The 22,325-nt window shown below is 57.4% G+C and overlaps 2 protein-coding genes across 4 annotated transcripts; both read left to right on the plus strand.

Moving 5' to 3' along the window:
• Positions 1 to 38: 38 nt before the first annotated feature.
• ZNF346 (zinc finger protein 346) lies at positions 39 to 8,629 on the plus strand. The gene is made up of 7 exons (XM_057378523.1): positions 39 to 138; positions 311 to 414; positions 502 to 597; positions 2,359 to 2,509; positions 3,974 to 4,213; positions 6,724 to 6,817; positions 8,095 to 8,629. Exons 1-7 carry the CDS (start codon positions 78 to 80, stop codon positions 8,198 to 8,200), a joined length of 852 nt encoding a protein of 283 aa, XP_057234506.1. The 5' UTR covers positions 39 to 77; the 3' UTR covers positions 8,201 to 8,629.
• A 3,635-nt stretch (positions 8,630 to 12,264) lies between these two features.
• Positions 12,265 to 19,053, plus strand: FGFR4 (fibroblast growth factor receptor 4). 3 transcript variants are annotated; one of them, XM_057378517.1, is made up of 18 exons: positions 12,265 to 12,603; positions 12,959 to 13,065; positions 13,977 to 14,246; positions 14,352 to 14,441; positions 14,596 to 14,762; positions 14,849 to 14,972; positions 15,251 to 15,441; positions 15,555 to 15,693; positions 15,779 to 15,969; positions 16,197 to 16,342; positions 16,568 to 16,689; positions 16,789 to 16,899; positions 17,028 to 17,218; positions 17,599 to 17,721; positions 17,797 to 17,867; positions 18,108 to 18,245; positions 18,313 to 18,418; positions 18,505 to 19,053. In XM_057378517.1, the coding sequence occupies exons 2-18, from the start codon at positions 12,993 to 12,995 to the stop codon at positions 18,649 to 18,651; spliced, it is 2,400 nt and encodes a 799-aa protein (XP_057234500.1). In that variant the 5' UTR covers positions 12,265 to 12,603; positions 12,959 to 12,992; the 3' UTR covers positions 18,652 to 19,053. The 3 variants fall into 3 exon arrangements, with proteins under 3 accessions (XP_057234500.1, XP_057234499.1, XP_057234501.1); XM_057378516.1 differs by having other exon boundaries at positions 12,361 to 12,603; positions 15,776 to 15,969; XM_057378518.1 differs by lacking the exon at positions 13,977 to 14,246 and having other exon boundaries at positions 12,363 to 12,603; positions 15,776 to 15,969.
• The last annotated feature ends 3,272 nt before the right edge of the window (positions 19,054 to 22,325 follow it).

A 22,325-nucleotide genomic window follows, 5' to 3' on the forward strand; every position in this document is an offset into this window, starting at 1 on the left:
CGCCCTGCCGTTGCTAGGTGCGCAGGGGGCGCGCGGGCGGGTTCTCGCGAGAACAGCGTGAGGCGGCGACGGCGGCCATGGCGGACGGGGCCGGTAGCAACGGGGACGCTGCGGGGCCGCTGGTGGGCAAAGAGGCGGGTGAGGCAGCGAGACCGGGAGCGGGCGGGTGGTCGGGCCCCATGAGGTGCCCTGTAGCCCGCTTGGATCCCGCGAGGCGCGTGGCATCCCAAACAGGGACGCCGCGCATCTCGCGGGGTCCCACCGGGCCGCTGACGCCCCCGTTCTGTGTCCCACCCTCTTCACCCCACAGTGGAGCGGCTGATCCGGGAGAACGGACACATCTTCACCGAGGCGCAGTGTAAGGTGTGTAGCGCCCTGCTCATCTCCGAGTCACAGCGGCTGGCTCACTACCAGGTAGGGAATGAGGAGCCCCCCGCCTCTGCCCCAGCCCACTCCCGGGCACGGCGAGGCACCGAGCGGGGGTTTCTCTGCTTTCCCCAGAGCAAGAAACACGCCAACAAGGTGAGACGGTACCTGTCCATCCACGGCGGGGAGGAGGGTGCCCAAGGGAAGAAGATGAAGCTGGAGGTGAAGCAGGTGAGAGGAGACCTGGTCAATGTCTGTAAGTAATGTCTACAGTGAATGTCTGTAAAGTGTCGAGGGTAAGTCCYRTGAGSAGCGGCTGAGCGAGGTGGGGGTTGTTTAGCTTGGAGAAAGGARGCTCAGGGCAGACCTTATTGGTCCCTACAACTCCTACCAGGAGGCTGTAGCTAGGTGCAGGTCGGCCTCTTCTTCCAGGAAACCCRCAACAGGATAAGAGAAAGTGGCCKYAAGTTGTGCCMGSGGAGGTTCAGGTTCAACRTCAGGAAGAATTTCTTYACTGAAAGAGTTGTCAGGTATTGAAAGGGAGGTGATGGAGTCACCATCCCTGGAGGTGTTCAAGAAATGACTGGACAGGGCAGTCAGGTGCTYCAGTCTAATTGGCAAGGTGGCAATCAGTCAAAGGTTCCTGGAGGTCTTTTCCAACCGTAATGATTCTCTGATTCTGTGAATTGTCTGAAAGGAGGGTGTCAGAGGATGAGACAAATGTTGCTCAGGGGTGCCCAGCAATAGGGCAAGAGGCAACGGGCAGAAACTGATGCCCAGGAAGTTTCACATAAACATGAGAGGAAATTCTCCTCTGTGTAGTGACCAAGCAGTGCATCAGATTGCCCAGAGAACGCATGGAGTCTCCCTTACCAGGGATATTCCAGAACCATTCAGATGCAATCCTGTGCCTTGTGCCGTGGAATGACCCTGCTTGAGTGGGGAGGTTGGACCAGATGACCCCACTGTGGTCCTTTCCAGCCTCACCCATCCTTGGTTTCTATGAGTGCAAAATCCACCAGGGCTAAATACAGCTCTGTGCGACCCGCTGGGCTAGAGGCTGTTGCACAACCTTGTAAGTGAATGAGGAAAATGCTCTTGGAAAGGGTGTTGTAAGAACTGAGAAGCTCAATTGCAGGTGTTTCACCAGGCCTTGTTCCAGTTCCCGCCCTCCCCACTCAGACAGCCTCTGTGAGTATCTCTTCCCCGTTTTAACAAGTGCACGCTCCTCGTTTTGATAGTCTTGCTTGAAACGACAGAAAAAACAGGAGCAACAGCTTGTCAGGAGCATCAGTTGCATAACATCATGCAGAGCACGTTGGGTTCCCCATTCCCAGAGCATTCTTTATTTTACTTATTTAGGTTCCCTCAGCTGATAGCTGGAGCCGGTTGGTCACTAAAGGCCCCACATTCCAYTCAGCCATCTGTCTGCCCTGTGACTCCCTTGGGGAACAGATTCTACTCCTGCGATTGCTTCAGCTATAATCCTTAACTCYGGCATTTGCAGGGAGCTGGCGGATAACAGCAGATGCCTTTGCATGTAGTGTYAGGCTGAGAACTGCCTGCTGCTCCCTCCTCAGCTGGTGTTGTGTTGCAGATGACCCAGCTGATAGTGATGTTTGTGCTGCTCAGTTCACACCTTGCAGGGGACAAGGCTGCCTTGCCTTGGTCCGGTTTTGGCAGCCACAAGCTTAACTTTGTYCTTAACCTAAACGGGCCAGGGCTGCCCCTCTGCGTGGTGTGTTTGCCAACAGGTTAAAAACAGTAATCTGGTGCAAGGACATTCTTCAGTGAGGGAGARTATTATGCTGCATCATGGAATTTCTACTCAGTCATACTTTATGAACTTAACACCCAAATATCTCTCATGATCTTTTCTTAGACCCCCAAAGTAGTGTTTCTCCTCAAAACCAGGAAGCTGGATGGGGTGACCTGCAGAGGTCCTTCCCAGCTTTCGCCACTCCATGGTTCTCTCTGTGGTTCCGTTTGCAGGATAGCAAGCAAGAAGGCAGCAATGGGGAGGACAGGAACAAGTGTTGTCCCATCTGCAACATGACCTTCTCTTCTCCAGCCGTGGCAAATTCTCACTACTTGGGCAAGACTCATGCCAAGAACATGAAGCAGCAGGCCCCYAAAGTAGAAGGTATGAGTGTCTGCAGCACCTTTGTGTTGTCCCAAAGGGCTGTTCAGAGGTTTGTAGAACCCCAGGCGTGAGCTCTTGTGAGAGTGTGTGCTCTTTGCCATGAAATAGAGTAAACCAGCAGTGCACCTCCAGAGGCCTGTCTGTGCCAGCCTGCTCAGCGGGCTGGCATTGGCAAAAAGTTGTGTGCTTTTTTGTTTTGCTTTGTTTGGGGGAAATGAATCTGGCAGCAGCCATTGTCCTGATCCCTGTATGCAGGGACTGGAGTGTGTTGTTAAGMTGTAGAAACAATTCTGTCACAGGATATAGTGCTCATTAAAAGCTGAAGTGACTGGTAAAACTCTGATATGGCAAATTCCTCAGGGCTGCTCATCTATARTGATGTGGCCTCTGAGGTTCACAGACTTGGGAGCTGCAGATTGCTGGGGAGTGGGAGAATCCAGCTGGTGAGTGTCAGTATGTGCTTGTTCTGACCTTGTCTGCGCTAGTGCAGCTGCCTGTGTATCCCATCCCTTTGCTAGCAGCCAGAAAGGCCTGGTGGATGGGGAATGAGATCCTCTGTCCGGAGCAGATAGGGGTAGCCACGAGCCTGGGGGCCTGCAGCTGGTCAGGACAGAAGGAAAACACAGCCACTGAGTGCACCTGAGGATGGCAGCTTGTGCTGAMTCCAAGCTGGGGACTAGTGAGTCACTCAGACACCTGACTCTTGGGATCTTCCAGGCAGAAATTGTCCCAGCGTATCTTCATGGCTTTGGTAAAATGTGTGCACAGAGCAAAGCCACCTCCAGGATCTTCTTGTTCTTTGGAGCCCTTGCTTTTGGTTATGAGAGGAGCCTGCAGGAAGAGGTAGATGTTCACGGAGCAGTCTGGTGTGTGCCTTTGGTTCTGACATGAGAGGAGCTCTCTGATCCYTAGCAGTTTATTCACTCTGCTCTCTGGCACCCTGTAGTGCAGGTGTCTCTACCGCGCAGGAGAGATGCTTCCCTGTGTGGGTTCACTGTGCCAGACCTAGTCCCATTTATGCYGTTTCTCAGGCAAGACTCCTCATGACTTCAGGATCAAGTCCTGCGGCTGCACGGTGCTTCCAGAAACCCACTGCTTTTTTTGTGCAAGGGCTTGTGCCCATGTTCTGGCTGGGGGATGATAACAGCAGGTGGAAGCTCATTCATACCCAGTGTTTCTTGAATACAGTCATGTTAAAGAGAAATATGCAAATCYGTTGGATTTTTTTAAACCCTGAAAGTTTTCCTGGCATACTCTGAACTTACGTTACCATGTGTTCTTAAATTCTGCAGTGTTAGGAAAGAGGTAGGAAAATCTTTTAATTTATTGGGATGTCTTACCTTGGCTAGGTTTAGGGTTTAGATGCAGTGTGTTACTGGTTTTCATGTGGGTTTGGGCAAATTAAGTGACTGGTTTTTACTTCTGAGTTCTGTGACTGACCARGAGTTTGGGTTCACCCTACAGAAACAGTGCCCCCACAGAAACACCCTACTGCCCTCCCCACCTCTACTGCATCCTCTAATGAAGAGAACAAGGACATTACTGACCCRGACAAGTTCTGCAGCCTCTGCCATGCCACTTTCAACAACCCTCTTATGGCAAAACAGCACTATGTAGGCAAGAAGCACAGAAAGCAGGAGACCAAACACAAGCTCATGGCACACTAYGGCCGAACCCCTGATGCACCAGCGTCATCCTTCATGGGTGAGTTCTCAACAGGGAGGCTGATCACCAGCTGAAGAGCAGGGTGGGAGAGAAACRGAATGTGTCTGACAGGCCTTTGGACAAGAGAATCTGTGTGGAGGGAGCAGGGGAGAACTGTTCATGATGAGGAACTTGATTATACACCCTAAGATTGATGTTGTAACCCCCTGCAGCAGATGTTTTAGACTGCAGTCGTGACAAGCTTTGGGTTGCATTATGCAGTGTTGTTTAATCGGGGCTATGTCCTTTTTTCACTCTGTGCAGATAATCCAGGGATTTTGGCCAGTACTGTTCCTAGTTAGGTGATTGCATCCAAAATGGAAAGATAAAAGTGGCATTTGATGCTTAAAAGYCGTCTTTGGCGGGGACTAGCCAGAGATGGAAGGAATAGGTTTAACTGCACCTGCTGCTTCAAAGCACATGAAAGCCAGAAAGATTTCTCCCTGAATGCCTTTCTGCCTCTGTGTGGGCACTTCTATCTGATGAACTAATGCAACTCTCTCTGGAACAAGCAGGAATGTGGGAAAAAAAAACCCAGAGCTATTAAGGAGGAACTTTAGGCAGACGGTTAAAACTGTTTTGGTTTATGATGTACTGCTTATGAGCATTTGAATGTAATGAAAGCCCTCGGAATCCAGTGAAAGCATTAGGCTCTCACAGAAAACTCCCTCCCTCCCAGTAGCCTTCTGTTGGATCAGGAGGCCTTAGTACCTGCTGGATACTTAAGGTAAATAATAAGCAGACAAATCATCTTAAGATCTTCATCAAGGGTTTCTTTCTCTGTTGTAAAAACCCACACAAGCAGAAGATTAATTATTCTAATTCTTTGCAGTCCACCTTTAGATACCGGTAGCACTTATGACAAATGAGGCTCAATTAGCCAAGTAATGTTCTCTCCCACATTGCGTGGCCGTGTGGGAGATGGAAAAGGTGCTCAGTATCTCGTGTTACCCATCTGCTCTGCACCTAATTAGTGGGGTCTGATGAATGGTTCCACTTGAGTGTGACTCAGGCACTGACAGTGGCAGGAGCCCCAGCCCCGGCGGGCAGGGTAGGTGGGCAGTGCCCTTGCCTGGGTAGGTGGGCAGTGCCCTTGCCTGTGTGATTGATGTGTCCCAAGAAGTGCCAGCAGAACCAGAATATATACAGTCACATCTCCAGGGCCCTTCAGCTCTTCAGGAAAGGTTTCAGGGCTATAATCAGGGGCTGCTCAGATGAGATGGGCTGCAGTCAGGGATGTTTTGTCCAGCTCTCTGTCTAACTGTGTGCCAACAACCACCCTTTTCCCTAAACTCTCAGCTGAGACCTGACTCACAGCAGGTAAAGATGTGTTCTTCGCAAATGCAACAGAGAGGTGTTTACCTGCCTAAAGTTGTCTGGGAATGACTGGTATGGGGTGCAGGAGTGTTGTTTAGATAACTTTGTGCATGCACCTGTTGGATGGGTTTGCAACAGAGAAACCTTGACATTTATGGTGCAGGGAAGCAGACCTGAGGGTTGTATCAGCTCCTCTGGCCTTTCCTGCCCAGATCCAGCTCCATTTTGAGAGCTAAATGTTCCCCGGGAGTCTGAAATATCTGAGGTGCAGCAGCCACGTGGGGAAATGTCTGCTACATCCAGTGCTGAGTTTCCCTCTCAATGATTTGCTGCTCTGCACGCCTGGGGTCCATCTCTTCTTTCAACTTAAGGAAATGTTTTCCTTCTGAGATTCCCAGCCAGAGGCCTTCCCCAGTGAGCCAAAATTCAGGAATGCTTAATAYCTTGAGGACAACTGGCAGAATTTTTCCCTCTTAGAGACTCCTGTGCTGCCATGCTTGCCTGTTTGGTATCTGTGACCTCCTGAACTTTCAGTCCAGCTGGAGTTGTCATGTTTCACAAAACCATTGATCCTGTCTAGTAGCACTATTGTTGAGAACTGCTTTTTCTCCTGGCAAGTTAACTGATCCACTGACTGTAACCAAACTGCTTGAGGACAGAGCTTACTATCTTCAGTTGGCACCTCAGCAAGGCTTAACAGAATGCTGCATTGTGGAGCTGGACATGAGGTGTAATCTCCTCTGGCGGCTTTTTTTATTGAAATGCTATGAGCTTACAAGTTCAGTATCTCCCTCATTTTCTGTGTTGAGATGTGCAGATCAGCAGAAGTAGGAATATGAGAAATGAAGTTGCAGAAGGTGGCATAGCATCAGGTTTGGGATCCAAATCTGAGACTTTTACTGTGCCTGATACTATGAACTGTTTGTAGGGAACACGTGTGTGTTTTTTTATCAATGAACAAACTACGTTTTAATCACGAAAGGTTTTTTGGTTTAATGATTCCCTCACAGTGACTGGCTGATACACAGCGGGGTAGCAGAATTCTGTGACCTCCCTGCCTGATCAGATTGTTGACTGTTACTTGTCTTTGTTTAGGGTTGTTAAATACATCAGCTGATTGAGAATCTTGCTTGTTTCTAACTCAGGCACAGGGTTTGGCTAGCTGTGTGTGCTAACACTGCTGTCTGTTTCAGCTGGGAAGGGCTACCCCTGCAGCACATGTAACATAGTGCTGAACTCCATAGAGCAGTACCAAGCTCACATCAGTGGCTTCAAACACAAGAATCAGTAAGTAATGTTCTTGTCTAAGTGTGTTTCCAGCCTCRCTGTTCAAATCGATGACCTAAATATAACCTATAATGCAGTTTTGAACRCATGTTTCCAGCAGACTTCCAAACAGAACAGCAGGGTCTGTGCAGGCGCTCTGCGTGTCCTGACGCTGCTCCAGGAGCTCCCTCTGCAGACAGCCCAGCCGTGCTGCCGAGGTGGAAGTGCCTCCAGTTTGTTTTGGTTCTTAATAGTTCAGCTCAGCACGGACCTCCGCAGTGAACCTGACACCTATTAAACATAGTTTCTTTTAACAACTGAGATTTTAATTTAATTAAGGACTGGCTCAGTGGAGATCTACTTGCCATTCTAATCTCCCTTGGGATTGCTTGTCTTAAAATTTGGCATGTAATCAGCACACTCCAGAAACCTGGATTGTGTTCCTGAACTCGCTCTCACAGCTGGCAAGTTAAATAATGGCATCCCCTGCATATATTATTAATAGAAAAAAATAAGGCTGCCAGATGATTARTACCAAAAGTTCTTGTTCTGRAGACTGTCAATCTTRAATTTAAGAGCTTTCACTAAAAGASSTTCAGTAATGAGCCTGGTTTGGTTAGAAAGCTGCTTAAAAGGAAAAGGTACTAGGAAATCCTACCTGAAGGGAGGGCAGGCTCCTAACCAAATTCCCCAGAAGCAACAGGAATAAAAGTGGGATCTGTTGTTGGCTGTCTGTGGAATAAACAGCCCCATGGTCCCTCAGCTCTCTCTGGAGTACTTGATGGGAAGACATCTTTCATCCCAGGAAGGTTCCAGCTCTCAAACAGCATAACAGCTAGATCAGTGAATAGCAAGTGTCCCATTCTAGAGGGGTAACACTGAGGATGTTCTCAACACACACACATATAAATGTTCCCTTTAGGGACACTGCTGTTGTTGGAGCTGTTGCAACCACACAACTCTTTTCAGAAAGCTGCTCTGGATTCAGCTGTCCAGTCCTGTTCCAGCTTGTGCAGCCTGCAGAGAGGCAGGATGCTTGCTTTGTAATGGGAGCTCTTTAGCAGTCCTTGAGCTGTGCTGCAGCTAATTCTGCCGTGCTAAAGGTGTCTGTTTACACACAGGCACGGAGGGCAAGGATACASTTGGAAGGTTTTCTGGCAAGTTGTTACCTTGGCTGCAGTGGGCTGTTGCTCCACTGACAGCCTTGCCTGCTGAGCAGTGATTGCAGCTGGCACATTTCAGAGCATTTGTGACATTGTCTCCTTTTTTCTCTTCCTCTTGCTTCCTTCGATGTGCAGGATGCCAGGAGCAGTGCCGGTTGTTGGACCGTTCCCGCCACAGCAGTATGTCCGGGAAGAGTCAACTGCCCCAGGAGGCTACAGTTACTTCAGCCAAGACTTCTAGAGCAAGTTGCAGCACTGTTCTTGGAGTTGTTGGTGGCCCCAGAACGCACATCCTTTGCCAGCCCACAATGGTTTCATTATCCCTCTGGATAAGCAAAGCCCTACCCTCCTGTATACACCCGTTGAACAGAACGGGGACTGAATCTGTCAGGAAAAGGATCCAGCTGGAAGAGACTTGCTAGACGGCAAATACTTCACTCCCTTAGAGTAGTTTTCATTGTGTAATTGCTTCCTGTGAAGGTGGGTGTGGTGTGAGAGGAAGTGTCTATCTGGTGTAAGGAGGGTTTGGCAGCAAGCTGGTCGTGGCCACCTCCTCCCGGTCCCCACTCTGGGGGGCTGCCCATCCTGCTGCTGRACTGCTCTCAAGAGGGACACCAACACCCACGGGCACCCCTGGGCATGACAGGAGGGGACCTGGAGCTTGACTGGGGAACCACATGGTGGGATGCTGAGGATGGAGCGTGGCCCCTGTCCCCAGCTGTGCTCTGGTGTCAGTGTGCTGTTGGCCCAGTTCTGCTCCTCTGTTCTGGGCCAGGGTTCTGGCTGCCTTGCCAGGCTGACCCCCGTCACGTCCTGGGTTGTCAGGCACAGGACAGAGCACAGAGCCAGCCACATCCTCCAGAGAAGCACTGCAGTCCCCTGCCCAGGCTGCAGCCAGCTCCATGGAGCCAGTTGCTCCTCCAGCAGCATGCCCGGGGTCCCTGCCTCAGCTGGGGAGARCACAGCCCCGGCCACAGCCCYAACCACTGCCATCCCTTGTGGCCTCACTGGCTCCAATGAGTAAATCAGGTTCAGATGTGGAGTTGGGACCGGGCGCCTGCTTGCGATTAGGGGCGGGGAAGATTGGGGTGGCCCAATTCCTGCCTTGCAGTTTCTTGCCATGGCKGCTGCTTTACCAGGATAATCCCCCAATGCTGTGCAAGGGACAGGGCTTGTGGGCAAAGCTCCTGCTTGCTTGACCCATGGATGGGCACTGCRGTGCCTGACCCAGCACATGGTATGTTGCATGTCCCCAGTGGAGCAGCATACGTTCTGGCCCTTTGCACCCCATTCCTTGGGCCAGCTGTAGCTACAGTGCTCCCCCACACCGCTGGGTGGAAAGAGGTGGCAGGGATACAGCAGGGACAAGGCATGACCCTGCCCACTCTGCTGCCAGATCACCCTCAACTTGTATGTTCCCCACTCGGCCTTCACTGCTCCAATCTCTGGACACTCCTGTGCCATGCTGGGGGCTTGGTGAAGCCTGTGCCCCTGGTGTCCCTGTCTTACAGCCCCTGCACTGGGCCCCACATTCTTGGCTCCCCAGAGGGAGCAGCAGGTTTATGTTTGCCAAGTCCTGCCTGGTTAAACCTTAACTGAGCTGGGTTGCTCCATCAGTCCCTCCCAACCGGAGATAAGGATGGGCCTGGTGGGACACACTGCCCCAAACCTGGCTGCTTGCCTCCAGGACAGGACCCAGCTCCTCCAGAGCATCCTGCCCAATCCGGGGCAGCTGCCTGCCCCTCCAGCTTGGCCCCTCCTGCTTCTRTGGGTCCCCAGTGATGCGAGTGCAGCAGGTTGTAGCTGGGGCTGGAAACTACMATGTCGAGGCCAGTGGGAGTGGAAGCTCCTGTGCTGGGGCTCACCTCTCTGCTCCAGAGCTGACCTGTGCCCTCACTGCCAGAAGGTTCACATCACCCCAGCACACGGCATGAGCCTGCTCAGCTTCAGATCCCATGCACGTAYGGGATGCAGTGAGCTGGGGCTTCCGTGCCCCAAACAAGAGCCGTTCAGGGGAGGCCAAGAGAAACTTCCAGGAGGAAAGAGGCCCCCAGGCTCCAGCCCCCCCAGGAGCCACCGTGCCGCACGGGCTCTGGCTGGCCACAGGTGCCACCGCAGCGGGAGTGGCGGTGAGTGCTGGGGCCAGGCACAAGGGGCGGCTGTGTTCCCGCAGCTCCGGCTGCCTTCCAAGAGCAATATTGTTGGCACCAGGCAGGCTCCCTGTACCGGCAGCACATACATGGGCCTTTCATGAGGGGAGTGGGGATGATTTACTGCCTGAAGGAAGGGGCAGGGGCGGGAGGATGGAGCCCCAGCATGCCGGCGCCCAGCCCCTAGTGCGTGCTGGGGGGCCCCACACGTGTAAGCAAGGCCCATGGTTTGGCCAGGAGGTTTTCTCTCCCAGCTGGACATGGGGCAAGAGCAGGTCTCTCTGCCCCATCTGYGGAGTTCTGGGAACACACATCATTCTCTGGGCACCCCACTGTGTCTCAGCTCACATCAGGGGTGGTGATGTGAGGGGTCTCACATCCTTTGTGGTGCCATTGTGATGCGAGCAGCCCATGAGCCCGGGGGGTAGACAGGGGCACCAGAGGAGGGTGCTGGGGCAGGGATGCACCCACYGTGCAGAGTGCTGTGCTGGCACAATCCCCCCCTTGTTGAACTGCTGGCGTGGCAGAGGCTGTTGTGGTGCTGCCGGCAGCGGGTGGCAGGCGGTGGGGTTGGGCTGCTGTGAAGGGCTTTTTGTTTGCCATCAGTTGCTGTTATAAATCAAGCCAGGCAGCCCAGCCCTGGCCCAGCACTGCCCCACGGCAGGGAGGTGACCAGTTCCTAGCCACTTGCAGCACAGCCCCATCAAACCCCAGCCTGTGCCTGGCATTGCCCTGGCCCAATGGGGATGTTTGGTGTGACATGGGTGAGGTGCCTGATTAGTCTGCTTGCTGTTCTTCCACCCTGCATTGAAGAAGCCTGGGATACGGGGAATCTTTCCGTGTTCATCCCAGGCCATGGCTCCCACAGGCTCCCCAGAGTCTCTGCTCTCCCCTGGTGTTCCCAGTACTGGGAACATCCCTTTCTCTCTGGTTTTAATTTGGTTTTGGTTCGAATTGAGCTGAACCCAACATTTTTCTGTGCTTCCGGCACGCTGTGAACTCTGCAGGGGCGGCCGCTGCTCCGTGAAATTGATGTTCTCATCCGCTTCACGCGTCAGCAGGAATGAACAGCTGCTGGGGGCTGCTGGCCCCCGGGACTGCTCTGTGCACCCCTGCACCCCAAGGGGACACCAGCACTCCAGGTGGGGAGCAACACRGGGTGGGTGGCACTATGGGAGATTGTAGTACCAACCAGATTTCACAGTGAAACCGTGTCATGCTGGAAGTTGCTGGTTTGGCACATTGGAGCAGCATGGACAAAGCTGTGCCCAGGACTCACAGTGTGGCCCTAYGGAATGATGGGTGACAGTGACAGTTACCCCACTCACACAGCCTCAAGATCAACACCACGCAAGGGCAAGGCAGTTTGTGGGGTTCAACACAGCCCTGGAAGGTCTTGCTGGGAAGCAGAAAGGTCGCTAAGCAGAGAGCAATGCAGCAAAGGGGGAGCAGCTTTAGGGCCAGACCCTGGCCATGTGCTGGGGACACTGTCCCCTCCTGACGGCAGCAGGATGCGCAGGGGAAGGTGTTCCTTAGGATCACACCAGCTCAGAGCATCTGAGGCCAGGCTTCCCCSAGTGCCAAGGGRTCCTGTGAGGGMCAACGGGCAGCAAGGCCAGGGCAKGGTGGGGTCTGWCTGCCCCAACCCAGGCAGCAGCATMGGTAAGGTGAGGGCGAAGTGTTTATGGAGCAGATTAGGCCGCTCCAACGCTGGCTCGCAGCTTAGCTGTGTTTTATGACACTCGGTTATGGGCTCCTAATGAGGGTCACAGCCACTTTATGGCACCGACAGCGATAACACTACAACTAATTATGGCACAATTAGCATGCGGGCTGCTGGGCACCCAGCAACGCTTAGCACCCAGCCTGAGCCATGTCACCTGCTTGGGGCTTGAGTGCTCCCWCTCCAGCAATTGGGGTGAAACAGGAGTGGCCTTGCAGCCTGTCCCATCTGCTGCTCCTSACGCGTGGGGTCTGCCTGGGGGGCGGCACAGGGGAGCAGCGCCGGGTGTTTCGCAGCCCCCTGCATTCCCCACCCGCGAGGGGAGGCTGCGGTGGGGGGGCCAGGACGGAGGGGGCCCGGGGGCCGCTTCTCACTGCTGGGGGGGCCGGTGCGATCCCCCACCTGCCCCGTCCAACTMGGCGGCGGGTCGGTTTGCAGAGCTGCCGGCGGAGCGGGGCCGGTCCCCGTCCTCCCCTCCCGCCTCCCCAGCGCTCCGGGCGGGGCCGCTGTAACCCGAGCGCGTCCCTACAAAGTGCCCGCGCCCCCGCGGCGGCGGCAGAGTGGGGCCGGAGCCAGCGCGGAGCGAGCCCCAGCCTTGCCCGCAGCCGGAGCCGTCCCGAGCCCAGAGCCGGAGCCGGAGTGGGAGCCGTCCCCGGCCCTGCCGCCATGGGGCCACGGTGCGGGGTGCGGCGGCGCTAAGCCCGCTGCCCCCGGACTTTGCCCCGGCCCGCGCAGCGCAGGCGGCTCCGCCGCGGGAGCCCGTCACCTCCGGTAACCACGCCGTCCGCGACCCTCACCCCCGGGACTATTCGCCCCCCCCACACCCCGGGCACTCTCCCCCTCCCTGGGATCCCCCGCGGTCCCCCGCCCCGGTTAACCTTCCCCAGAGCCCTGACCCGGCTGCCGCTGGCTGGAGAGGTCGGGTTCCCGGCACCCAAGCGGGGTGTTTCCCACTTTCCGTGTCCTCTCACAAGGGGGAAGGCATTCTGCCCTCTGCTCTGCCTCCACTCAGGGCGCACCCACCCTCGCGGTGCCCCGGGGACCTCGCACCGCTGCCCTCCGGTGCCTCGGGAGGGGAGGGGGCTGCCCGCCCGGATCCGCTCACCCAACCCTGCCTGTCCCGCAGGGTGGGGTCCCCCGTGCCCGGGGTGGCCTGGAAGATGCGGCCCCTCCTGCAGGTCGTGGCGGGGCTGCTGCTGGCGGCGGCTGCACGGGGCAGGGCGATGGAACCAGGTACGGCTGCGGGGAGCTAAGCGGAGCCGGGGGGCAGCAGGAATGGGGTCGTGCTTTCGCATCCCAGCTGGGCGGCGATCCCCGGGCTGGGATGCGGGTGCTTGCCCTGGGCACGCAGCCCCACCGTTCTGTCTGCAAGGCAGGGCTGGCGGGAGCTGAGAACATGGCACGGGGACCAGCATTTCCATCAGCGACAGGACAGGGTGGCTCCAGCCAGGCTGTCCCTGTGCTGCGGGGGCTCGGCTCGCTGGGTGGACACACGTGGCAGAGCGGGGAGGGCGAGACCGCTCTGGGCTGTGGCCGCTGTGTGTGGCTCCTGGCGAGGTGCGGGCAGTCTGTACCTCGGGAAAGTGGGTGCAGGAGAAGGATGTGTCCCAGGGGACCAGACACCAGCTATCGCACATCGCTCCTGTGCTGGCCATGCACTGGGCTGGAGACACACTCGTGCCCTCCAGGCTCCCGCACGTGGGCAGTCGAGCTGCGGTGATATTGCTGTCCTGCAGCCAGGTTGTTTCTGCCCTCCACGTGCACACTCTGCTGCTGGCCATCGGCTCCACGGGCATCACCGGGGGCAACCAGGTGACGGTCCCAGCCGTGCTTGTGGCATGTTGAGGTCTGACGATGGATGTCTGGGGTGGGGTTGGTGCCCTCCTTCCGTAAGGCAGAAGAGGCTGGAGCACCCTGCACCACTGGGAGTGGTGGAAGAAYGGTGGCATGTGTGGCCTTGAACAGGGACATGCCACTGGGGAAACCATGTCCGTGTGCCTCAGGGCAGAGTCCAGCCTTTACCTGCCTCTGTGGTGGCAGAGCCAGTCACAGCACTTGCTCTCCACACTAGGATGGGCACATGGTGGGGTCCCGCTGTCAGGGAGGGGTGAGCACGGGGCTGGGTGCTCACCACATCTCTCCAGAGCTATTTGAGAGCCCGTTGCTGGAGTCAGAAGAGGAACATCTCCTGCTGGACCCAGGCAACGCATTGAAGCTGTACTGTGATGTCAACCAGAGTGGTGCCAGTGTGGTCTGGTACAAGGAGTCCCGACCMCTCGTCTCGGGGGCTCGCATCCGTCTCCGGCAGAGCCTGCTGGAGATCTCAGAGGTTGCCTATGAGGACTCAGGGCTCTACGTGTGCCGGGCACGGGGGACTGGGGAGGTCCTGCGCAACTTCACCATCTCTGTCGTGGGTAGGAGCCCCGGCAGCACCCATCTACCTTCTGGGCAGTGAGGCAGCCACTGCTCACCCCACCCTGCAGGCAGGGATGTCCCTCTCAACCCATTTCCTTTTGCAGACTCCCTGGCRTCAGGTGATGATGATGAAGATAGTGATGGGGACAGTCCCCACGGAGACCGAAATGAGGAGTCAGTCTATGTGCACAGAGGTCAGTGCCACAGCAGGGCACTGCAGGAGAGGGCAGCTGGGGCAGAACCAGGGCCATGGGGCACTGCTACCTCCTGCTCCCAGCACAGGCAGGTGGCAAGAGCCCCCACGCTGTCCCTTGGCCCCCTCCCACTGTACATCCTGCATGTCCCCAGCTCCTTACTGGACTCACCCACACCGAATGGACAAGAAGCTGTACGCAGTCCCTGCGGGGAACACGGTGAAGTTCCGCTGCCCGGCCTCAGGCAGCCCCAGCCCCAGCATCCGCTGGTTCAAGAACGGGCGCGAGTTCCGAGGGGAGCACCGCATTGGGGGCATCCGGGTATGGGCCAGCTCCCCCCASCGCAGCTCCCCTCCCAGCACCCATCTCCCCCATCTCACCTCGCTGCCCTGCCTCCCCTTCTGCAGCTCCGGCACCAGCACTGGAGCCTGGTGATGGAGAGCGTGGTGCCCTCTGACCGCGGCAACTACACTTGCCTGGTGGAAAACAGGTTTGGCAGCATCCGCTACAGCTACCTCCTGGACGTGCTGGGTGAGGATTCCTCAGCGTGGTGCTGACCTGGGCTCCCCCATGCCTGGCAGGGTCAGGGGAAGGGGTGGAGGAGCCTCTATTCATGGCCTGTCCACTGATGCAGCCCGCATGTCCCTTGCACCCTAGGGACTGGGATGGAGACCAGGCTCAGGTTGCACTGGACTGTTGCAGGGCTGGGGGAGGGCTCTCCATGGCTTCACGGTGGGTGGGGAAGGAGGGAGAAAGGAGCCCCTGCTCTTGGCCACCATCAGTGACATCGCTCTGCTCCCTGTGTGCAGAGAGGTCCCCGCACAGGCCCATCTTGCAGGCTGGGCTGCCTGCCAACACCACAGCCCTGGTGGGCAGYGATGTGGAGTTCTTCTGCAAGGTCTACAGTGATGCCCAGCCCCACATCCAGTGGCTGAAGCACATTGAAGTGAATGGCAGCAACTATGGTCCCGATGGGGTCCCCTATGTGCAAGTGCTGAAGGTAACAARGGTGGAAGCACCCAGGTCCCAAATACCCACCCTAAAGTGGTGATGGGGATGCACAGAGCCCCCCGAGGAAGARGAATACTGACCATCCATCCCTCTCTCTGACAGACTGCAGACATCAACAGCTCCGAGGTGGAGGTGCTGTACCTGCGCAATGTGTCCATGGAGGATGCTGGCGAGTACACCTGCCTGGCAGGGAACTCTATCGGCCTCTCCTACCAGTCTGCCTGGCTCACTGTCCTGCCAGGTAGGGCTGGGGTGCCACTGTGGGCTCTGGGACCCCCAGCACACAGAGGCCATGCCTCAGGCCAACCATTCACTCCCTCTAGAAGAGGAGCTGGTGCGGGAAGCTGAGGTCCCTGAGACCAAGTACACGGACATCATCATCTACACCTCGGGCTCACTGGCCGTGGCCATGGCCATCATCATCGTGGTGCTGTGCCGGATGCAGACTCAGTCGAGCAAGCAGCACCTGGAGCCTATGGCAGTCCACAAGCTCTCCAAATTCCCACTCATCCGGCAGGTGGGTGCCAAACTGGAGCCCTGGTAACACAGGGTGACCTTGGTGACCAAAGGGCTCCATGAGTGCCACTTGTGTYCATCACACCTTATTCTGCTGCTAATGTTGGGGCTGCCCTCCCCACTGCCTCCTGCATCTCCAAGTGAGGCTCTCTTTGCTTTACTGTTRGGTCTTTGTTTGGCCCTGGAGCGTAGGATATCATGGCTGAGGTCCTGTGTCTCTCTCCACAGTTTTCCCTGGATTCCAGCTCCTCYGGGAAGTCCAGCACATCCCTGATGCGTGTCACCCGTCTCTCCTCCAGCTGTGCCCCGATGCTGGCTGGTGTCATGGAGCTGGACCTGCCTCTTGATGCCAAGTGGGAGTTTCCCCGAGAMAAGTACGGTGCCATGCAGGGTACAGGGGCAGGGGCTGGAGCGGACATGTGGTGGATGAGGAGCTCTCTGTCCACCATCAGACTCCTCAGCACCACCCCAGGGCACTGGGATTCAGCTGGCATGGAGAGGAGCAGCCACACCTCCTCTGTCCCTTGGGGTTTGGCCGTGCAGTGGCAGGAAATGAGGCCATCCCTGTGATCCCTGACAGTTCTGTTTGTCCCTGCCAGGCTGGTGCTGGGGAAGCCCCTGGGGGAAGGCTGCTTTGGCCAGGTGGTGCGGGCAGAGGCTTATGGCATTGACAGAGACCGGCCGGACAGAGCTGTCACCGTGGCTGTCAAAATGCTGAAAGGTAACAGCTCCTGTGGCAGTGTCCCAGGAACAGAGGTGGCATCAGGGCCAGGCAGCAGTGCTGCCCAGCTGGCACCGTGACATGGCTCTCCTTCCCCAGACAATGCCACTGACAAGGATCTGGCTGAYCTCATATCCGAGATGGAGATGATGAAGCTCATGGATAAACACAAGAACATTATCAACCTCCTGGGAGTCTGCACACAGGATGGTGAGGGGGCTCTGCAGGCAGGGTTTGGGCAGGGCACGGGCAGGATGGGTATGGGGACTGCTGGGGTCATTGGGTAACTGGGAAGGGACAAGGCAGGCAGGAGCTGAGCAAGTGGCCACCCTTCCCAGGGCCATTGTACGTGATTGTGGAGTTTGCTGCCAAGGGCAACCTGCGCGAGTACCTCCGTGCCCGCCGCCCCCCGACGCCTGACTACGCTTTTGATGTCATTGCAATGCCCGAGGAGCAGCTTTCCTTCAAGGATCTGGTCTCCTGTGTCTACCAGGTGGCCCGTGGCATGGAGTACCTGGAGTCCAAACGGGTAGGGCTGGCATGGCCTGCGTGGGCTGCCTGTGCTGGGCACAGCTGGGGAGAGCATGGCRGTGACAGAGGAGCTGTGTGTCCCTGGKGAAYCCACTGTCCCCTTGGAAAGGGAGCCTAGCTCGTTCCCACAGGCTGTCCAGAACCTCCCAGCCCCATCCAACAAAGCTCAAGGCAGTAGCWCCCCAAAAACATGGGACTCCGAGCCTGACCCACCCCCTGGGGAAGTGTGTGTGGCCCCGCACTGTGCCCACCGCTGCAGCCAGGCCAACGAGGGGATGGATGTGTGGGAAGGAAACAGCAGTTTTGGGTGTTTGACGGGGACATGTGGAGCTGGAGTCACTGAGTCACACCCCTGTGGGCGATGCTCTTCCCCGGCAGTGCATCCACCGTGACCTGGCTGCCCGCAAYGTGCTGGTGACAGCAGAGAGYGTGATGAAGATCGCTGACTTTGGCTTGGCCAGGGACGTCCACGACATCGACTACTACAAGAAAACCAGCAAYGTGAGTGGGGCTCCTGGGAGAGGGGCACAGGGATCCCCAGCCAGGGCTGAGCTRAGCAGGGGTTTGCTCTCATAGGGTCGCCTGCCAGTGAAGTGGATGGCACCTGAGGCCCTGTTTGACCGTGTCTACACCCACCAGAGTGATGTGTGAGTCCTGAGGGGAATKAGGGTCTGCTGGGTGTGGGATGAGGATGCTGTTGGTGTGGGACAAGGCAGTGCCATGGKGTTGTGCATGTACTGGAGGGTCCCTGTGATACTCTGTGGGCACAGTAGGGGTGATCCACCCTCTCCCATCSCTGTTCCCACAGCACTGCAGAGTGCAGTGAGCCAAGCTGGGGGACAGCCCTACGATGTGGTTCACCCCACTCTTCCATGCACAATCACTAGGTGGTCCTTTGGGATCCTGATGTGGGARATCTTCACTCTGGGAGGCTCCCCATACCCTGGCATCCCTGTGGAGGAGCTGTTCAAGCTGCTGAAGGAGGGGCACCGCATGGACCGGCCTTCCAACTGCACCCATGAGCTGTGAGTGCTGGCCAGCAGGGTGGGCAGGGGGCACGGTGAGACCCCGCTAACAGCCCCTCGTCCCCAGGTACATGCTGATGAGGGAGTGCTGGCACGCTGTGCCCTCGCAGCGCCCCACCTTCAAGCAGCTCGTGGAGGGGCTGGACAAGATCCTGGCGGCCGTTTCGGAGGAGGTGAGAGCTGGGGAGTCTGGTGGGTGAGGGGTGGGCAGTGTGGGTGCTGACAGCGCTGGTGCTGATGGCACCATCCCTCCTTGCAGTACCTGGACCTGTCCATGCCCTTCGAGCAGTACTCGCCCTCCTGCGAGGACACCGCCAGCTCCTGCTCCTCAGACGACTCGGTGTTCACCCACGACCCGCTGCCGCTGGCTCCCCGCCTCTTCTCCTACCCCAGCRTGAGGACTTAGGGGTGGACAGGCAAGGGTGATGCTGAGGCCATGTGCTGAATTCGGAGCGGGTCTGGGTTCCTGCAGCGTCCCTGCTTTGTCTGGGCTGAGCATTGGGTTGGCAGGGCCCTGAGCCACAGCACGGGAGCAGGGTGTCCCCCTCTCCAGGCTCCTTTTGGGCACAGAGCCATCAGCCCTGGCTGAGATCTGCCTGGAATTGTGGGGCAGCAGGAGCTAGAGCCTCTGCAGGCAGGCACTGCCTGGGATGCCCAGGGAGATGGGCTTTGGCCAGTGCTTCAGTGGAAATGTCTGTGGTCAGGAGTCCTGCTGCTGCCAGGCTCCTGCTGCGTTCTGTACATAGCCACAGAGATGAATATTTATGTACRTGAAATAGCAACCTGATAAATTATTTTTTTTAATACACCCCAGTGTAGTTTCTGGGCTGTTCCTGGGGCACAAAAGGCTCACCTAAGCTTGGAAGGCAGGTCAGGGGTTGCTTCCTCACTGCTCCCTCACCCCAGCCAGCACAGGGGCCTGCAATCACTCCTGGGGGACACAGAGGCAGTGCCACAGGTGYAGGAAGCGATGTCCCCACTCCCGTGCCTCCAGACCCGCTCCAGCACAAAGCRCCCTCGCATCTGTTCCCCATTAGCCACTGCTGCACTAAGCCACCGTGAACTGCGCTACCAACATCTCCCTGAAACCGATCCCCCAACTGCCGTGGGCTCCCAGGCTGGGAAARTGCTCTGGGGCCCAGCCCCACGCACTGGGGACCCCCCGCACCCTCCYGCTCAGGCCAGCCCAGCACTCCAGATAAAAGTGAGCTACAGGCTCTGCACTGTCTCCCCAAACCCYCTGACAGCACAAGTTGGGGGTGTCCAGCCCCTGTCCCTGCTCTCTGGTGCCTCTTTTGCACCCCCCCCCCTTGCCCTGTGGTGCCCGGCAATGACGGCAGCGTGGGCAGGGAGGGCTGCAGCTGTCTCACCCCCTCCTGCCAGCCCGCTCCCTGGGTCTAGGGTTTCATCTAGGGCCAGGCTTTGCCGGCCGTTAGCCCCAGGATCTGGTTTCCTCCTTCAGCTCCCAGCTGCACTCGCAGCCCCCCGCCTGGAAGCTGCCTCTTCCAGCATGGAAGCTGGCTCTGTGGCACAGCCTGCCCCAAAACAACCCAAGGGGATGGGGGCTGGCAGGTRCTGTGGGGCAGGACCTGGGCCCAGGGCAGCTGGAATGGGAGTCCCTCAATCCTGGTTGCTGCTGTGATGGTGCTGGGGTCTGGGATCTCAAGAGACACAGATCTTGGGACTTATCCATGGGTGCTGTGCCCGTTGTGGATTGTGTGTGCTGGGGAGCTCAAAGCTTTCAGAAGCATCCCGATGTCCCCTCCTTGTCACAGCCCCTCACAGGGCTGCTGGGGGGATCCCACTCCACCGGCATGCTCGCAGCYTCCATCCCCAGCCCAGCTCCCCCTCTGTTGGGATGAGCCCCCCATTCCAGCAGGGCGGGCAGAGGCAGACAGCCCACTGGCAGGTGTGAAACCTGCCTGTSCCGGCAGCCTGCCTGCCCGGGAAGGATCCCAGCTGTCCGCTAATGTGCCAGAACCAATGCATTTTGCACAGCCCTGAATGGGGCATTCACACGCTGAAGGGCAAATTGCCCAAGCTGCCCACAGGGGCTGCCCAGATCCCAACCGGGACTGGGACTGGACACGGACAGGGGCTGTGCTCAGCTTGCCCCCACCTCACATCAGACTGGGGGCAGCACAGGGGGCAGGTACTTCTTGTTCACCCTGCACTGCGCTTTCCCTGGAAAATGGGGCCACAGCCAATTTCACAGGGTGAGGCATAGGTGGGTTTGCTAATCCTTGATACCATGGGGGTGGGCATAACGGGACATTATGATAGGGACCTGCCATCCCCTGCCACAGCCTCACTCCATCCCTGCACACTTGAAAGGCTTGCTGCAGGTGCAGGCAGTGCCTGYTACCCACAGCCCACATAACCCACACCAGTGCAGCCCAGGGATGCTTTCAGTGTCCTGGCAGTGCCCAGCACTGTGCCCACCTGCCTATCCCATGCACCACTGCATCCCCCAGTGAACCCCCCAGAGCTGCAGCAGTGGGGGCATGGGCTGTGCCAGAGCCAGCACCGCCAGGCACAGGGCAGCTGGGGCCATGGCTGGGCAGAGAGGCAGCCCGAGGCATCCCACAGCCCCACGACAACTGGAGGCAGTTTTTATTGTTTAACATTCCTGGTATTTTCTGTCAGGGCTGAACCAATTGTCCTTAATCCGCCAGGCTCTGCTGGCCAAACAAGTGTGGCTGAGCCACCAGCATCCTGTCCGCACGAACAGGCCCCTTTTGTGAGGGGGATTTAGCGTGTAGCCCAGTAAATCCTGTTGGTTTCCTGAGGCAGCGTTCCCACACACCCCCACCACCACAGCCCCCTCCTCACCCGCCTGCTCCCAGTCCCTGGGCCCTGGCACTGCTCCCTGCCCAGCCGTGCCCACGGGCATCCTGCCTGCCCAAATTCTGGAGCYTCGTACCTGCTGCCCCACCAGAACYTGCCCACTCCAGGGCTGCAGCTTCTCCCTGCATGTTTCTGGAATGTGTCTGTGGGTCCATGTGGGATGTTGGTGGGGCTGAGAAGCTTCACAGACTACTGGTCCTTCATGGGATGCTGTGGTCCCTATCGGGGAGTACTGTGGTTCTGGAASGATGCTGTAGTCCTGGAGGAGATGCTGTGGTCCCCGCGGAAATGCTGAGCCCTAGAGAAGGTGGCTCTGCTCTGGGCTGGGGGAGGACGGTGGCAGGGTAAGATGCTGAATCCTTGGGGGAATGCTGAGTCCTGATGAATATGGTTCTGGTCCGGGGAGGAATGCTGAGCCCCGGGGCAGACAGCGCCGCAGGGGCCRGGACACCAGCTCGTTCCTCATTCCAGCTCCGGGATGTGGCTCCCAGCCCCTGCCCGGAGATGCCTTTGCTTAACGACTCTGTTGTTTGGCCGGGAGCTGATGTTGTCTTTTCTCCCCAAAACAAAGGCGACAGGATTTTATCTCCGCGGAGAATCTGGTTTCTGTGAGATGCAGAAAGCCTCTGGCCCCGGGCAGGGCAGGATGAGGCTGGCGGGGCGGAAAGGCACCAGGCTGCTGTCTGCCCCACTGGTAGGAGGAGCTGGCACTGCCCCTCTGGCTGCTCCTGCCTGCCACAGCCCCCCTTCCCCCCTGCCTGTCGTTGTCCCGTGACTGTGCCCCATGTGCCCAGAAGGGAGGGAAGAGTCCCCATGAGCCAGCGGACAGGGAAAAGGGGCCCGTGAGCACCCACACAGCGGGGTAGAGGCTGAGGCCTGTCTCTCCTSTGGAGAATCCAAACATTGGATCCCGCCAGAGTTCCTGCATCCAGGGACACCCCACATGCTGATGTAGACACACACAGATGGAGGAGTGCACCCAACACCCCTCATCCCCCCACCTGCAGCTCCTATCCATGTTCAAGCACCTGCACACACACACACACACACACACACACACACACACACACACACACACACGTGTCCATGTGTGCACACTCGCACCACTTGCACACATCCCAGACATACCCTCCATGCAAGAACACCCCCATGCATGCATCCACCTCCAGCCCAGCACACACACCGCATCTCCCACAACACCCCCACGCACCCCCATACACCCCCACACACCCC

Source organism: Malurus melanocephalus, unplaced genomic scaffold, assembly GCF_030028575.1.
Source record: "Malurus melanocephalus ecotype Western Australia unplaced genomic scaffold, MMel_1.1 scaffold_362, whole genome shotgun sequence".
Taxonomy (NCBI): Eukaryota; Metazoa; Chordata; class Aves; order Passeriformes; family Maluridae; genus Malurus; species Malurus melanocephalus.